Here is a 16644-nt window from a genome sequence, read left to right on the forward strand (position 1 = left end):
GCAGGGAAAACCTGCTCTTTGTCCTGCAAAATGCTGCGATCGCTGGAGAAGCCGGCAAGGAACCGAACAAAAAGGGAAAAAAAAAAAAAAAAAAGGAAAAGAGAGGGGGAGGGGAAAGGGAAACAGAGCAGCAGCCGATCAGGTTGGGCCTCGGCCCCTCTCCGGCCCGAGCTCTTTCCAGGGTATCCCTAAGAAAGGTTTTCCCCCCTCGCTGAACAGCTGGAATTCCCGACCCTCCTCCCGGTGCGATTAAGCATCGATCGCAATTGGCGGAGTCTGACATGTGTGTAACTTTAAACCCCCGGATAAAAATAGCTCCGATTCGAGGACCATCAGGACTCATTTCCTATTTGCTTAAAAACAGGGCGAAAAATACACCGAGAGCAGCTTTGTGGGGAGAAAGGCGCTGCGCGAACGTCAGACAAGTTTCCTTCGATAAGCCACAAACAGGAGCGCTGCTGCTGCTCCTCCCTCCCCCCCCCCTTCCAAAAAAACACCACCAAATCCAGATAAGTTTGTTTATCTCTCTCTGGGAACTAAATCAGACCCGTTTCTCGACCCCTCGACAGCAGCAGGGCAGAGCCAGCAGCCCCGAGTCCTGCTGAGGGAGGTCGGGCACGTTCAGGAGACAGATCCGAAAAACATTTCATCCACTCGTGTCATTGCTACCCTTTCCCGGCTCACACCGCCACCTTGTAAACAAAAACTATTAATAAAACAATCCCAGAACCGAATTCCCAATGGTATTTTTCAACGCCACCCACTCTCCAGACAGAGAGAAAAAAGGGATTCACCGCCCCGTAAAGGGCCAGGAATAAAAACAAGGAGGAAAAATATAAACAGATCTATGTAGGAAGAAGGGGAAAAATAAAAAGTAATAAAGCCTAACCAAACCTGGAGGGTTACATAAACCTCTTGGGAGACGGGCTCGGGCCCTGATGCCCTTCACCCACCCCTGGGTCTGCTGAGCCAGACCCCGAGGGACCCCCCCGTCCTCCCCAAAAAATCAAATCCCTAAGCCGGCACCAGAAGCTTCATGAACTGCGGGGTGAGATAGGGGAATAAATAATAATAATAAACCCCACAAAAGCCTTTCTTTGGGCTGTGGCTGCTGGAACTGCTCTCCCCCTCCTCGCCCTCCCCGGGGCAGGCAAGGGGGGTGCGGTGCACCCAGATTGGGGGGGCATCACCGAGGGGGGTCTGCAGAGACACCCCCAGGGCCGCCTGTAAAGCCCCAGAGGGGGAAAACCCCCCAAAATACGGCAGAAGGGGGGGTAAGGCCTCCCCCGGTGAGAGGGGGAAGGTAGATCCGACCCCCGGCTCCGGGGAGAGGCCGCGGGGGTGCGAATGGGGGGGTTTGGGGGGCGACCCCGGCGGGGGTCCCGGTGCCCCCCGCCCTCCCACCCCTCTGCAGGCCCGGCCGTGGGGGGGGAATCCTCATCCCCCGCGGGCCCGGGGGGGGCACGGCAAGGATACAGCTTGACCACGTCGGTGTCCATCCGCCTCTTGCCCGGGCTGGGGGACGACATGGTGGCCGCGGCCGCCCCCGGGGCTCCGGGCGGGCTGTCAGCGCCGCCGCCGCCGCGGGCCGGGGCCGCCCGGCGCCGAGGGGAGCGGGGTAACGCCGGGCCGCGAGGCGCTGGGACCCGCCGCTGTCGCTGTCGCCGCTGCTGTCGCCGCTGCTGTCGCCGACAGGGCCCCCCCCGCGCTGCTCGCGCTCCCTCAGCCGCTCCGGCCGCCTCTGCCCCAGCCTCTCTCTGGACCCCTGACGTCACCCGCGGTGACGTCACCGCCCCGCGGCGCTACCATTGGCCGCGCCCTCAACGATCCGCCGGCCCCGAGGCACGCCGGGAGTTGTAGTTCTCGGGGGGAGGCGGACGGGCAGTGATGGATGGGCCGCGGGTTCGAGGCCCCGCTGGGGCCGCCAGCTCCAGTTCCTCCTTTTCCAAGGTTTCCCGCAATTCCCCCCGGCTCCCCGTACCCTCCCCGTTCCCCATGGATTCTGACACTCCTCTTATTCCCCCATTTCCATTTTGCCCGTCCCCACCACGGCCAGGGAACCACCTCATAAAACACGGGGTGCACCTATGTCAGGGCCTTGCAATTCCCCATGGCTCCCCCATTTCCAGTGTTTCTCCACAATTCCCCATGGCTCCCCCTGTTCCCAGTATCTCCCTGGTTCCCCATGGATTCTGACACCCCCTTATTCCCCTATTTTCTGTTCCACCGGGATCAGCAAACCACCGCCACAGCATATGGGGTTCGCCCATATAGAATATGGGGTTGGCCTATATAGAATATGGGGTTTGCCCATATTGCATATGGGGTTGGCCTATATAGAATATGGGGTTTGCCCATATAGCATATGGGGTTTGCCCATATAGCATATGGGGTTCGCCCATATAGAATATGGGGTTTGCCCATCCAGAATATGGGGTTTGCCCACACAGCATATGGGGTTGGCCCAAATAGAATATGGGGTTGGCCCATCCAGAATATGGGGTTTGTCCACATAGAATATGGGGTTGACCCATCCAGAATATGGAGTTTGCCCATCCAGCATATGGGGTTTGCCCACACAGAATATGGGGTTTGCCCACACAGAATATGGGGTTTGCCCACACAGAATATGGGGTTTGTCCATGGCAATCCCATTCAACCCAAGCAGGAATGTGGCAGCTGGCCAGGCCCCACAGCAGGAGTCACCACTCCGGATTTCCGCTGGGACATCACCAGAGCATTTCCCCGTGCCTCAGTTTCCCCAGCCGGATGATGACAGCACTAATGGGTGTCTCCCAAACTGATGGGATTCCTGATGGTGTGGAACCTGCCCACCCCACATTCCTGACCCCGGCATCATCCCATAAATCTGCCCTGGTGCTTCCTCCCCCTGTGGGGAGGAGGCACAGCCAAAGAATCCAAAAAAAGCTCCTCCACTGAATGCCCCAACATGCCCCGAGCTTGGCAGGGGCAGGAGGTGACATCACCTGGCGGGACTCAAATCCACACCCCACATTCCAGGGGGGAATTTGGCAGGGGAACAGGGCTCTGTTTGAGTAGAGCAGCTGGAAAACCTGGGATAGAGGACCCTTATTTCCCAGGCCACAATATTCCCTGACTGGTTCCGAGCAACTGGGAGAACTGCACAGGGAAAAACAAGGATTTTACCATAATTCCCTGGAATGCTTGTATTCCATCTGTGAAACACCAGTTTTGAAACACCAGGGATTATTCCAGGATGTCAGGGACTACAACAGCACCCTGTTCCTTTTTGGAACACCTCAATGCCACTCTTACAGTACCCAAACCTTGGAATGTGGGCGCAGAGGGAATTTTGGGGATCCTCTGGAAATCGGGATGGAGGGGTTGTGGCGGGGCTTTCCGCCCTGGGATGGGAATACCATCCTCCCTGGATTGGGTGCATCCCATGATTTGTGGGGTGGTTCCCTGACCAGAGATGGGGGGAGCCAGGAGAATCCATGGTCTGGGAATAGAGGGAGCCAAAGGGAACTGCTGGAAACCATTGGAAATGGGGAAAGCAGAGTTCCAGGGGGATGTAAGGAATGGGGAAAGCATGGGGGGCTGCTGGGGGATCTGTGGGTCCAGGCAGCTGGAAAAGGGGCTCTTCCCTGCCCATCACAGCCCATCCTCGTCCCTCTGGATTGGGGGCATCCCCATTTCCACCCCAACTCCCAGCCCAGCAGGGCCATGGGATGCAGCAGCCCCTCCTTAGGGCCCTGTAATTAGGGAAAGGAAGGGAACCCACCCGAATCCAGGCCCTGCTGCTTCCCATGGGATCCCAAAACAGTGGATCCCAGGAGAAGCCCCAAGGTGGGCAGGTGGGCAGGTGCACCCCCAGTTTTGGGGTTCAGGGAGAGCCAGGATCAGCCCTGACCAAGGCAACCACTGCATTCCCAGGCACAGGGCAGCTAGAATCCCAAAACCCATCTAAGGGCATGAGACAGGTGAAACCTCAGAGCTGGGGCTGGGGAAATGGAGGCAGGGGACTTTTTCCTCCAAAATAAAAAAGGAAGACCTGGAGGAAGGAGATCCAACTGTGCCAGGTTGTCTGTGGAATCCCAGCCCTTCCCAAAGCCCTTTCCCCAGTATCCTCAAGGATGGAGATGAAAGCACTCCCTTCCCAGCAGCCCAAGCCATGGAAACTCACCTCTTCCCAGGTTCTGGGAACCCCACCCTCCAACCAGAGGGGTTCATCACCCCAAACTGGCCCTCAGCAGAGGGACAGGGACTGAGGCAATGGAAAAGTGCCCACAACAGGCAAAGGAGACAACAGAATGTGGAGTGGGAAACAGGGATCAGTGGGATGTTGATCCCATAAGGACAAAAATCCTGAGGGACACAGGAGCCACACCAGGTCCTGACCTCCTCCTGCCCTGGGAAAAACAACCACGCCAGCAGGAAGGAAAAAGAAAAAACAACAAAAATGAAATGTTTATTCCCACCTGACATCACTTCCTGGGGAGGTGACAATGTCCCCTTGTCACCCCACGGGCCCACAGCACATCCCAGCTCCAGGCAGCCCTCAGAGGGAGGGACACAGCAGCAGTTTGTGAAGGCTCCAGCAGGGCAGTCAGGGAGGGGGATCCCAGCGTGGCTGGAGCTGCCTGGGGTGCCCTCCCGGGGCAGGAGCCAGGCAGAGCTGTGGGTGTGTCCCCTCTGGGTGTGTCCCCCTGCCCCTGCTGGCTCCCAGAGGCAGCAGCGTGCTCAGGAGGAATTCATGCTCTCCCACTGCCGGAAAATGCGGAACACCTTGCAGGACTTCTCCGAGAGGCTCTGGAAAAGATGGGAACAGAGCACGGGTCAAGGCATGGAGCAGGAGCTGCAACTGCCACTGGCAAAGGGCACGAGGAGAAACTGCAGCAAAAACCCATCCAAAATATCCCAGCTGGCTGCCAGGACACCACTTTGCTCCTTATCTTTGTGATCCCAATTTGCCAGCTGGAGGGGAGAACAAGGAGACTACAAGCAAGAAGCAGGAAGGGAGCCCAAAAAGCAGGAAGGGACCCCCAAAAGCAGGAAGGGACTCCAAGCATCCCCTCCTCCAGCTGGGTCTGGTGCCTCTGACTTGTGACTGGTCCTGCTGGACCATCTGGAGCTTTCCTGGCACATGGCAGAATCACAGAATCATGGAATGGTTTGGGTTGGAAGGGACCTTAAAGACCACCCAGTTCCAACCCCCTGCTGTGGGCAGGGACAGCTCCCACTAGAAGGGACCTGTTGGGGACACAAATGCCACGAAAGGCCCAGGACAAATGCTGAAGGGGGAATGCTCCACCGCTCCCCTGAGCTCCAAGTGAAGCAGGAAGGAGCTGGCAGGAGGAATCCAAGTGGATAATGAGATCCAGGGAGGCAGCAGATGCTCCACAGCCACATGGGGAGGGAGTTGTGGCCTCAGCAAAGCTGGCACCCCAAGAGCCTGGAGCCAAGAATGGGGATGGCTGCAGAGAGGAGCTCTGGGGACACTCTGGGGAATGAAACTGGATCTTGGGCAGCACTGTTATTTATAGCAGCCCTTGAGCAGCTCCAGCACGGCCCAGCCTTGGATGGAGCCTGGCTGTGGGAATGCCAGGGCTCAGGCTCTGCAGCTTGGTCCTTGTCACCTGGCTGGGACTGATCCCAAACAGAGCCCACCCATCCCAAATTTTTGCTGCCTGGACAAGCTGGGATGCCCCAGGCTCACCACTGGCTCCGTTTCGGGCACTGTGTCACATTTTTGGATGCCAAGGAGCCTCTTCAGCACCACTTCCCAGCCTGGCTCAGCCTTCCCAGGCTCCTTCTCTGTCTGGGATGCAGCATCTTCCAGGGATTCCTCTCCCTCCCCAGTGCTGACCCAGGGACACCAATCACGGTGCTGAGAGCTGGGGTGAAAGAAGCTCCTCATGGAAGTGTCCTGGGAAGCGAGGAGGGGACAGAGAAGGGACACAACAATGGCACGCTTTAGAGACACCAAGAAACCCTCTAGGTGCCCAAAGCCCAGCCCTGAGCAGGCTACAGGGACAAGAGGAGCTCCCTGCCCAGGTCACTCACCGAGCTGCTGGAGGAGCAGAGCCGCGTGCGCTTGGCCCTGCGGACAGGACTGGATGGCACTTCCATGGTGTCCCCCTGTCCCATGCTCCGGGTCACGGGACGGCTCCTCAGGGCAGGGCTGCTCACATCCAGCTCGCCCCTGTCCATGGAGCTGGGGGAGTCCCAACCCCGGGGGCGGGCCACGGCTGGGGACGGGCTCTTCTCGTGCTGCTGCGGGCAAAACCGGCACCCGTGGAGCTCCTCCGCTCACCGAGGGGCCTTGCCCGGCTCCAGCCCCCCTCAGCCATCCCACAGGAGCCCTTCCCACCACATGGACGTGTCCACTGGATGTGGGTGAGGGATCTGGAGCACCTGGAGCTGGCCAGGCGTCCCCGCCCCGCCCAGGGAGCCCAGGACGTACCTGCTCGGACGCGGGGTCCTGGCTGCGTGTCAGCATCCTGCGTGGGGAGGTGGGGACGGCCGGGAAGCGCTCGGGAGCAGCCGGGGGGGTGCTGCTGGAGCCGCAGGAATCCAGCTCTGGAGCTGCAGCAGATTCCAGCTGGTGGAAGCCCCACAGCCCCACCTTCCTCATGCAGCGGGAGCAGGTGATCACCGAGAGGTTCATGGAGCCCGAGGCAGCGCTGCAGGGACAGAGCCAAGGTGTGGGATCCTCGCAGGATCCTTGTGGGAATCCTCATGGAATCCACATGGGAATCCTCATAGGGTCCTCATGGGAATCTTCATGGAATCCTCATGGGATCCTCATTCTCTCATGGGAATCCTCATGGAATCCTCATGAGATATTCATGGAATCCTCATGGAATCCGCATGGAACCCTCATGGAATCCTCATGGAATCCGCATGGAACCCTCAAGGAATCCTCATTCCCTCATGGGAATCCTCATGGGAATCCTCATGGGATCCTCATGGGAATCCTCATGGGAATCCTCATGGGAATCCTCATGGGAATCCTCATGGGAATCCTCATGGGAATCCTCATGAGATCCTCATGGAATCCTCATGGGATCCTCATGGGATCCTCATTCCCTCATGAGAATCTTCATGGGAATCCTCATGGAATCCTCATTGAATCCGCATGGGAATCCTCATGAAACCCTCATGGGAATCTTCATGGAATCCTCATGGGAATCCTCATGGGATCCTCATGGGAATCCTCATGGGAATCCTCATTGGAATCCTCATGGGAATCCTCATGGGAATCCTCATGGGAATCCTCATGGGATCCTCATGGGAATCCTCATGGGATCCTCATGGGATCCTCATTCCCTCATGGGAATCTTCATGGGAATCCTCATGGAATCCACATGGGAATCCTCATGGGATCACAGGATGGGTTGAAAGGGATCTTAAAGCTCATCTCATTCCAACCCCTCATGGGCAGGGATACCTCCCACTATCCCAGGTTGCTCCAAGCCCTGTCTAACCCAGCCTTGGACACTTCCAGGGTTAGGGAAAGTCAGGAGAGGTGGTCAGGGATAAGCCTGGGCTTGGAAAAGTCAGGGAAATAAGTCCATGAAATCCCATTTATGATGTTGATTTAAACTGGCTCAGTTGTGTTTTGCCTTGCCAGGAAGAAGGAACAGAGGGGGAAAAGAGGGAAAAAAGTGGTAAAACAAGGGAAGTGGGAATGTAGTGGAAAAGTGTGAAAATAGTTTAAAAAGGGAAGCAGGATCCTAGTAAAAAAGAGGGAAAAGAGTGGTAAAATAAGGGAAGCAGGAATGTAGTGGAAAAGTGGGGAAATGATTAAATGAGGAAGCAGGATTCTAGTGAAAAAGAGGGAAAATTGCAAAATAGTGACAACAAATGAAACAGGGGAGTAGTGAAAAAGAGAGAAAAGGGAAAATAAAATCAGGTAGGCAGAAGCATGGTGAGAAAGAGGGAAAATGGCAAAAAAGGGATACTGAACATTCCACAGGAGGAACATTCCACATCCCTCCAGCCTCCAAGAGCTTTCATGGCCAGCCCAGAGTGTGAGGAACATTCAGGCCCAGCCCTGCAGCCCTGCCCACCTGCAGGTCCAGCCACACAGCGCCAGGACACAGGCAGGAACGTGCACCTGCAGGATTTCCGTGGAAAACTTCCCAGGAGGCTTCTCTCCCTCTGTCCCTTTGGGCTCCAGCTCCTCCCCAATGAGCTGGAGGAGCCGAGTGATCCTTTCCTCTGTCAGGGACTGCAGAGCACAGGGATAAAATGCACTGGTTTTACTCCCAAATCCTGTCCCACATGGAGAACAATCCCTTCTGCACCCCCAGCTCTGGGGAACAGGCAAAAGGCACTCAGAGCAATCCTCCCTGCCTCTGGCTCCCCATTCCCTGCAGTGTGCCCAGCCCCAGCTGCTCCCTGAGGAGGAGCAGGTCCCACTCCTGCCGTGCCTTCGGGAGTGCCCGGTGCTTTCCCAGCTCAGCCAGCCCTAAACCCCCCCTGGGCTGTGCTGAAGGGATGAAGATTCCCTGGATCCCACACAGCTCCTGGCTGCCCAGAGCCATCTGCTCCCTGGCAAAGGAAGAGCCAACCAGCCAGACTTGGCTGCAGCAGAGCAGGGCCACGACAGGTTCTTGCAGGGTGACAATTCCACACTTGCTCCTGGCGTCTCCTGATTTTCCCTCCTGCCTGTGGAGCCTCCTCTGGCTCCTTCACCTTCCCAGGTCTCTGCCCACACCTCAGGCTCAGGGTGGCAGCCCCTGGCATCCCAAATTCCTGTCTCCAGACATCCCAGCTAAAGGAGTGATCCGTGGGCTGCCCCTTCTCATGGAGTGCTGGAGCTGCCAGGGAGAGCCCCCAAAGGAGTCTGTGGGATCCCAAATCTCCCAGGCACCACAGAGCAGCCTGGACGCTGGGAAGGTCCAGAGTGGGAACCAGACACACTTCCCAGGTGATGAGCTATTCCAAATTCCTCTTTACACGTTTCCATGGTGGAACCACCACATGGGGAATGTCCAAGGGGAAAAACCAGGTGGGAGCAGATCCCTCACACACACACAGGCTGAAATCCCTGATTCTGGCTGGGCCCAGGCTCGTTCCTGGAGCCTGGAATGCTGCAGATTTTGAGAGCAGGAGGGAACTCACCATGTTTTTCAGGTCTTCTGGTTTGAGGGAGGGCAGCTGCAGCTCCAGCTGGCACAGGCTCTGGAAGCGCTCCAGGAAGTCCTGGAGAAGGACGCGGGGCTCGTCCACCAGCAGCCTGGCAAAGCGATCTGGGGAGGGCAAAGCTGTGCTCAGCATCCCCCCCTCACCCCACAGGGAAAGGCAGGGCACAGCCCAGCCAGGCTCTCCTGGTAAATGCAGCGCTGGGATAAGAGGGAGTGACCTTAAGCTGAAGGAGGAAAAGTTCAGGTGGGATCTTGGGAATGGGGAATTCCTGGCTGGGCTGGAACTGCCAGAGCAGCTGGGGCTGCCCCTGCATCCCTGACAGTGCCCAAGGCCAGGCTGGACACTGGGGCTGGAGCAGCCTGGGACAGTGGGAGGTGTCCCTGCCTTAGTGGAAGGGCTTTAATGTCCCTTCCAACCCCAACAATTCCATGATTATTTTCCTGGCTTTTAAAGGAAAAGCTCAGCACAGCTTTTTCCCTTCACAGCACTCCCAAGCAGCACCCAAGCTCCCAAGACAGGATCTATCCCTCTCTGAGCATTCCATGACACCCAACCTCCCCTGTCCCCTCCCAGGTACAACCCAAAAACATTTTAACTGCTCCAGAGGCACCCAAAGGTCAGGAAAAGCTGGATACAGCCCTGGGGCTTTCATCTGCTGAGGCTGCTAAGGGACATTGCCTTCCTGTTGTATTCCATCATTCCCACAGGGCAAAGGAGACTGTGATGGCAGGAACAACGATGGAAAGGAGGGGAAAATGGGAGTAATGCAGGGAGCTGAGGCACCCACCTGGGCAGGGGCTGTCTGGCCAGAAGCAGAACTTCTCATGGGCAGTGCTCAGAGCCTTCCTGAGCTCCTCACAGCGTTCTTTGTCTGCAGGGAAAAACTCAGGGATACTGCCCTGCACGGCCAGCTCCTCAGGGAATGGCCAGGAAAACCAAGCCAGGATGGCAGAGTTCCCTGGGATGCTTTCCCAGGATTTCCCAGGATGCTGCCTGAGGCTGGAGGCTGCACAGCCTGAAGCTTCACCTCAGACTCTTGGAATCCTGGAGGCTGAGAATTTTAAACTCTACGCACTCTTTCAGCACAGGAAGTTCAAAATTCTCAGCATCCAGGATTCCAACCTCACACTTCCCCCCTTTTCCCACCAAGAGGAATTCCAGGCTCCCTCAGGCAGCCCCGGAACAGCACATGTCACCTCAGCAGTTCCACCTGCACACAGCCAAATCCCTCCCTTTCCCAGGCACAGGAGCAGGGGAGCCTGGGGAAAAACAGCCCAAGCCAACCATGGGCACAAAACCTGCTGGATCCTGCCAGCTTCTCCTCCTGGGATGCTGCCAACCCCTGGCTGAGCTGATCCCTCCACCCCGGCTGTAGGAGCCAAATCCCAGCCATGTCTGGAAATCAAACTTCCCCCAAAAACCCCAAAAAAGATCTGACATTTAATTTCACTTACACTTTCAGAACTAAATAATTTCTTTTTCAATTTGTTTTTGACTGCCTCCTTCCCAATCTTTGATTATTTTAGATTTTCCTAACCCAGTGTGATTTCCAATGGAATAAATAGGCCAAGGTTTATTTAACAGAGATAATCTGAATAAATAGGGAATGTTGATCTTGAGTGACCCAAAAGGAAAGGCTCAGTATTCCCACATGGCAGCACCTGGCAGGCAGCAGGAACGTGCCCCCTGTTCACTTCCAGGGCAATTGCAGCCAGGAAAATTGAGAAGTGGGGATGACACTGCCTTGTGGGATAATAAGGAGTTCATTAATTAAATCTCACAGTGCAATTTCTGCCTGAATGGCTTTGGTGAACAGCAAGCACCAATCAATTTTTCCACACTGGAAAAATTCAGTGGAGGATCAGGGAAGCAGATCCAGGAACTGGGAAAGAAAAGAGAATTTTTAAAAGGATTTTCAGATCCTTAAATGCATCCTGAGGGCAACGAGGCTGGAGAAATGGCTGGAAAACCTGGAGAGAGGCTGAGAGCCTTGGGATTGTTTGGAGAAAAGGAGGATGAGGGGTGAACTCTGCACCTTCTGGAGGAGGGAAGGGCTGAGCTCTTCTCCCTGGAATCCTGAGGCAGGACTGGCATGGAATTCCAGCATGGGAATGGCTCAGAGCTGCCATGGGGAGGCTCAGGCTCAACATTAGGAACTATTTCTCTACCAAGATGATCCAGCTCTGGGATATTCCAATAGGTGATCAGTGCTCCAAGCCTGGAAGTGTTTCGGATGTTTTTGGATAATTCCCTTTGGTCTGATTTGTGGTTTGGAACCCCTCTGGGGTTTCCCAGTCCTTAAAGGATGGGTACAATGAGGATGGAGGGTCTCCTTCCCACAGAGAGGACAAGGAGCAGTGGGGACAGGGTGTGCTGGGAGAGGTTTTATCCCAGCACAAAAAAGGCATTTCTTACACTGAGAATTCCATCATTCCCTGGGACCACCATTCCTTGGAACCACTGTGCCATGGAACCATCATTCCCTGAGACCATCATTCCTGGCACTATCATTCCCTGGAACTGTAATTCCTTGGAATCATCATTTCCTGGGACCAAAATTCCCTGAAAGCATAGTTCCTTGGAACCTCATTGCATGAGATCATCATTCCTGGCACTATCATTCCCTGGAACCATAATTCTTTGGAATCATCATTCCCTGGGACCACCATTCCCTGGGACCACCCCTCCTTAGAATCATTCCCTGGACTCCAGGACGGAATGGGAGTTTTAAGACTCCTCCCAACCCAAACTCCCTACAATCCCATGACCTCTCCCAGCTGGAATTCCCTGACACCAAACAGGATTGATTATCCCATCCCCCAGCTAAACACTCCCACTGGCCCTGAGCTGCTTTCCCACCTCCCTGCCCCTGGACGCCGCCGCACCCCACAATCCCAAATCCCAAATCCCAAATCCCCAAATCCCCAAACGCCCAAAGCCCAGCTTCTGGCCGTCCCCACTCACAGTTGCTGAGGTCGAAGGCGAGCTGCAGGCTCATGCACAGGTAGGCCTGGCAGCTGGAGCAGCGCAGCATGTCGCACTCCACGCTGACCCAGCCGAAGCGCGCGCACACCAGCGGGGACAGCGCGGCCGGCTTGCCCGCCCACTTCAGGGGGTGCGCCCGTCAAGGAGACACAGCCACAGCTCTGGGGTCCCAACCATGGCCACAGCTCCGGGGTCCCCACCATGGCCACAGCTCCTGGGGTCCCTGACCATGGCCACAGCTCCTGGGGTCCACACCATGGCCACAGCTCCGGGGTCCTGACCATGGCCACAGCTCTGGGGTCCCAACCATGGCCACAGCTCCTGGGATCCCTGACCATGGCCACAGCTCCGGGGTCCCAACCATGGCCACAGCTCCGGGGTCCCAACCATGGCCACAGCTCCTGGGATCCCTGACCATGGCCACAGCTCCTGGGATCCCTGACCATGGCCACAGCTCTGGGGTCCCCACCATGGCCACAGCTCCGGGGTCCCTGACCATGGCCACAGCTCCTGGGGTCCCCACCATGGCCACAGCTCCGGGGTCCCTGACCATGGCCACAGCTCCTGGGGTCCCCACCATGGCCACAGCTCCGGGGTCCCTGACCATGGCCACAGCTCCGGGGTCCCTGACCATGGCCACAGCTCCGGGGTCCCCACCATGGCCACAGCTCCGGGGTCCCAACCATGGCCACCACAGCTCCAGGGTCCCTGACCATGGCCACAGCTCCTGGAGTCCCTGACCATGGCCACCACAGCTCCCAGGGTCCTGACCATGGCCACCACAGCTCCTGGGGTTCCTGAACATGACCACAGCTCCGGGGTCCCTGACCATGGCCACAGCTCCGGGGTCCCTGACCATGGCCACAGCTCCGGGGTCCCTGACCATGGCCACAGCTCCGGGGTCCCTGAACATGGCCACAGCTCCGGGGTCCCTGAACATGGCCACCATTCCCAGGGTTCCTGACCATGGCCACCATTCCCAGGGTCCCTAACCATGGCCACCACAGCTCCCGGGTCCCTGACCTTGGCCACCATTCCCAAGGTCCCTCACCATGGCCACCATTCTGGGGGTCCTGGGCTGGGGAAACATTCCCAGGGAGGGAGAGCTCGGGGCAGGCTGCAGCTGGCTCAGGGGGGGAAGCACAGGGACAGGGAGCAGGGCAGGAGCGCAGGGAGTGGTGGGAGCTGGGCCAGGGGGAGCTTAGGAAGAGGCTGGATTTAGGAAAAGGCTGGGTTTAGGAAAAGGCTGGGTTTGGGAAAAGGCTGGATTTGGGAAAAGGCTGGATTTCGGGAAAAGGTTTCATTTAGGAAGAGGCTGGATTTTAGGGAAAGGCAGGATTTGAGAAAGAGGCTGGATTTCAGGAAAATGTTTGATTTAGGCAAAGGCTGGATTTTAGGGAAAGGCAGGATTTGAGGAAGAGGCTGGATTTCAGGAAAAGGTTTGATTTAGGAAAAGCTTGGATTATAGGAAAAGTTGAGATTTGAGGAAAAGGCTAGATTTCAGGAAAAGGTTGGATTTTAGGGAAAAGCTGGATTTTGGGAAGAAGCTGGATTTTAGGAAGAAGCTGGATTTTAGGAAAAAGTTGGATTTAGGAAAAGGCAGGATTTTAGGGAAAGGCTGGATTTAGGAAAAGGTAGGATTTGCGGAAGAAGCTGAATTTCAGGAAAATATTGGATTTTAGAAAAAGGCTGGATTTGAGAAAGAGGCTGGATTTTAGGAAAAGGCTCTTCCCCAGAGGGTGCTGGGGCACTGAGCATTCCCCAGGGAATGGTCACAGCTCCAAACCTCCAGGAGCCTTTGGACAGCTCTCAGGGACGGGGAGGAATTTTGGGATATTCCTGCCGGGCCAGGAATTGGATCAATGATCCCTCTGGCCCTTCCCCCACAATTGCAAGCTGGAATTCCCAGCATCCCAAAGGATATGGTGAATGTTTCCACTCTGCTGAAATAGGCCTCCCTGCTGGCAGATTCCAAGGAAGGAGCCTCCAGCTGGGAAGGTCCATTGGCTTGCTCCGAGCAGTCGGACGTGTCCTTCCTGAAAGGAAAATCAGCAAGGAAAACTCCTGGGAAAGGCTGGACCTGGGAACAGGCTGCATTTGGGGAAAGGCTGGCTTTAGGAAAAGGCTGGACTTCAGGAAAAGGTTGGGTTTTAGGAAAAGGTTGGGTTTTAGGAAAAGGTTGGGTTTAGGAAAAGGTTGGGTTTCAGGGAGAGACAGGATTTTGGGAAATGCTGGGTTTTAGGAAAAGGCTGGATTTGGGAAAAGGCTGGATTTTAGGGATAGACTGGATTTTAGGAAAAGGCTGGATTTGAGGAAGAGGCAGGATTTTAGGGATAAACTGGATTTTAGGAAAAGGCTGGGTTTAGGAAAGGGTTGGATTTCAGGAAAAGGTTTGATTTAGGAAAAGGCTGGATTTAGGAGAAGGTTGGATTTTAGGAAGAGGCTGGGTTTCAGGAAAAGGTTGGATTTTAGGAGAAGGTTGGATTTTAGGGACAGACTGAACTAAGTAAAAAGCTAAATTTAGGAAAAGGTCGGATTTCAGGAAAAGGCTGAATTTGAGGAAAAGGCTGAATTTAGGAAAAGACTGGATTTAAGAAAAGGCTAGATTTAGGAAAAGGTTGGGTTTTAGGGAGAGACTGGATTTCAGCAAAAGGCAGGATTTTGGGAAAATGTTGGATTTTAGGAAAAGGATTTTTAAAAAAGCACAGAGCACTTCCCAACCCCCCCATCCCCCAGGCTTGTCCTGAGAAGGATCTTCCCCAGAGCTCCCCATTCCCAACTCTTATTAATTCCTAATAAAACAATGAACAAATGAAATTCCAGGGGTGCCTCCCCCAGTGCTGAGAGCTGGGCCAGTGGGATCTGGGACAAGGAGGGCACAGGGGTTTGTTCTCTGAGCCCAGCAAGGGCTGACTGAGGACAGGGATGTCTGGAACTGCAATCTGTGGCAGCAATGCCAACCCCATGGCTGCCCTGTGGCCTCCTCCCAGCACCTGAATTCAGCCAAAATTCAGCCATGGCTGGGACAAGGGAGCCCCTGAGACACCCCCAAAGCCCAGCCCCCACTGCTCCCAGTAACCCCAGTAACCCCAGGGACTCCCAGTGCCCCACTGAGGTGTGACCACTGTGACCAGGACGTGGCCACTTCAGGCCATGGGGACTGCAAGGGTCACTTGCCTGGGCTGCCCTCCAGGGCCCCCAGTGCCCTCCCAGTGCCCCCAGTGCCCTCCCAGTGCCCTCAATGCACTCTCAGTGTCCCCAGTTACCCTCTCAGAGCCCCCAGTACCCTCCCAGCGCCCCCAGTACCCTCCCAGTGCCCTTAATGCACTCTCAGTGTCCCCAGTTACCCTCTCAGAGCCCCCAGTACCTCCAGAACCCTCCCAGTGCCCTCAGTACCCTCCCATTGCCCCCAGTACTCTCCCAGTACCCTCCCAGTGCCCTCAATGCACTCCCAGTGTCCTCAATTACCCTCCCATTGCCCCCAGTGTCCTCCCAGTCCTCTCAATACACTCCCAGTGTCCCCAGTTGCCCTCCCAGTGTCCCCAGTGCCCTCCCAGTGCCCTCGGTACCTTCCCAGTAACCCCAGTACCCTCCCAGTGTCCCAGTATCCGTTTCAACTGCTGCCTTCTTGTCCGTCCAGTATTCCCAGTGCCCCCGAGTCCCTTCAATATTCCCAGTGCCCCTGAGTCTCTCCAGTATTCCCAGCGCCTCCCAGTGCCCCCTCCCAGCCCCCCAGTGCTCCCCAGTCGCTCCCAGCCCATTTCCCCGCTCTCCCTTCCCGCTATCCCCCCCAATAATAATTCCCAGCACCTCCCAGTCCCCTCCAGCCTCGCTCCTTCAGACTCCAACCCCGCCTCGGGACCCCAAATAACACCGAGGGGTTCCCGATTCCCTCACGAGTTCCCAGCCCTCCCCCTCCCCTCACACGGCCGGGCCTCCCCCCGACTGCCGCCCGGCGCCAGCGAGTCCCCCCCGCCGCTGGCCCTCACCCGCCGGGCCCGGGCCCCTCGGTGGCGATGCCGCCGTCGATGAGGTCGCGGATCTGCCGGGGGGTGACGGGGGGCGGCCGCCCTCGGTTCCCCCCGGCCGCCGCCGCCGCGGCTCCCCCGGCGCTGGGCGCCGCCATTTTGGTCCCCCCCCTCCCGTCACGGCCCGGGAAACGCGGGCCGGCACGAACGTTCCGCCCGCGCACGATCGTTCCGCCCGCGCCGCGGGGTCGCTCATGGCCTCGCGCAACCCCCGCGGGGCCTCCGGAACCTCGCGGAGGGTTCGGGGGACCCCGGCGCCCCCGTGAAAGTCGCCGCGAATGTCCCCGTGGGTGGCCCCGTGAGTGTCCCCGGGAATGTCCCCGCGCCCCCGCTCTCGGCGCTCTACTGCTCTAGCCTGGATCGATCGCTCAGCTCTCCCAACAGCGGCGCTCTCGCCGCAGCCTCCCCCGACCTGCCAACAAGCCCGCAGCTGATAGGCTCCGGCCGAAGAAGCCCGGCGCTGATTGGCGGTTGGCGCTCCGTCCCTCAGGCA

At 56.9% G+C, this 16644-nt stretch overlaps 2 protein-coding genes across 3 annotated transcripts in view; both read right to left on the minus strand.

Annotated features, from left to right (window-relative positions):
• The window catches only part of UBE2H (ubiquitin conjugating enzyme E2 H), a 43451-nt gene extending 41687 nt beyond the window's left edge, over positions 1 to 1764 (minus strand). The window contains exon 1 of the mRNA XM_084206989.1: positions 1477 to 1764. Coding sequence (XP_084063115.1) covers positions 1477 to 1529 — 53 coding nt within the window. The 5' untranslated portion in view covers positions 1530 to 1764. The remainder of the gene's footprint in view (positions 1 to 1476) is intronic.
• A 2717-nt stretch (positions 1765 to 4481) lies between these two features.
• Positions 4482 to 16256, minus strand: ZC3HC1 (zinc finger C3HC-type containing 1). Of its 2 annotated transcripts, none has more exons than XM_084206254.1 (10): positions 16113 to 16256; positions 14048 to 14159; positions 12103 to 12253; positions 9926 to 10009; positions 9115 to 9242; positions 8058 to 8218; positions 6449 to 6668; positions 6049 to 6255; positions 5702 to 5911; positions 4482 to 4794 (listed from the first exon to the last, which is right to left on the minus strand). In XM_084206254.1, the coding sequence occupies exons 1-10, from the start codon at positions 16247 to 16249 to the stop codon at positions 4726 to 4728; spliced, it is 1479 nt and encodes a 492-aa protein (XP_084062380.1). In that variant the 5' UTR covers positions 16250 to 16256; the 3' UTR covers positions 4482 to 4725. The 2 variants fall into 2 exon arrangements, with proteins under 2 accessions (XP_084062380.1, XP_084062379.1); XM_084206253.1 differs by having other exon boundaries at positions 6049 to 6258.
• Positions 16257 to 16644: the final 388 nt, after the last annotated feature.

Source organism: Fringilla coelebs (assembly GCF_963513975.1).
Source record: "Fringilla coelebs genome assembly, chromosome: 5".
Classification (NCBI taxonomy): Eukaryota; Metazoa; Chordata; class Aves; order Passeriformes; family Fringillidae; genus Fringilla; species Fringilla coelebs.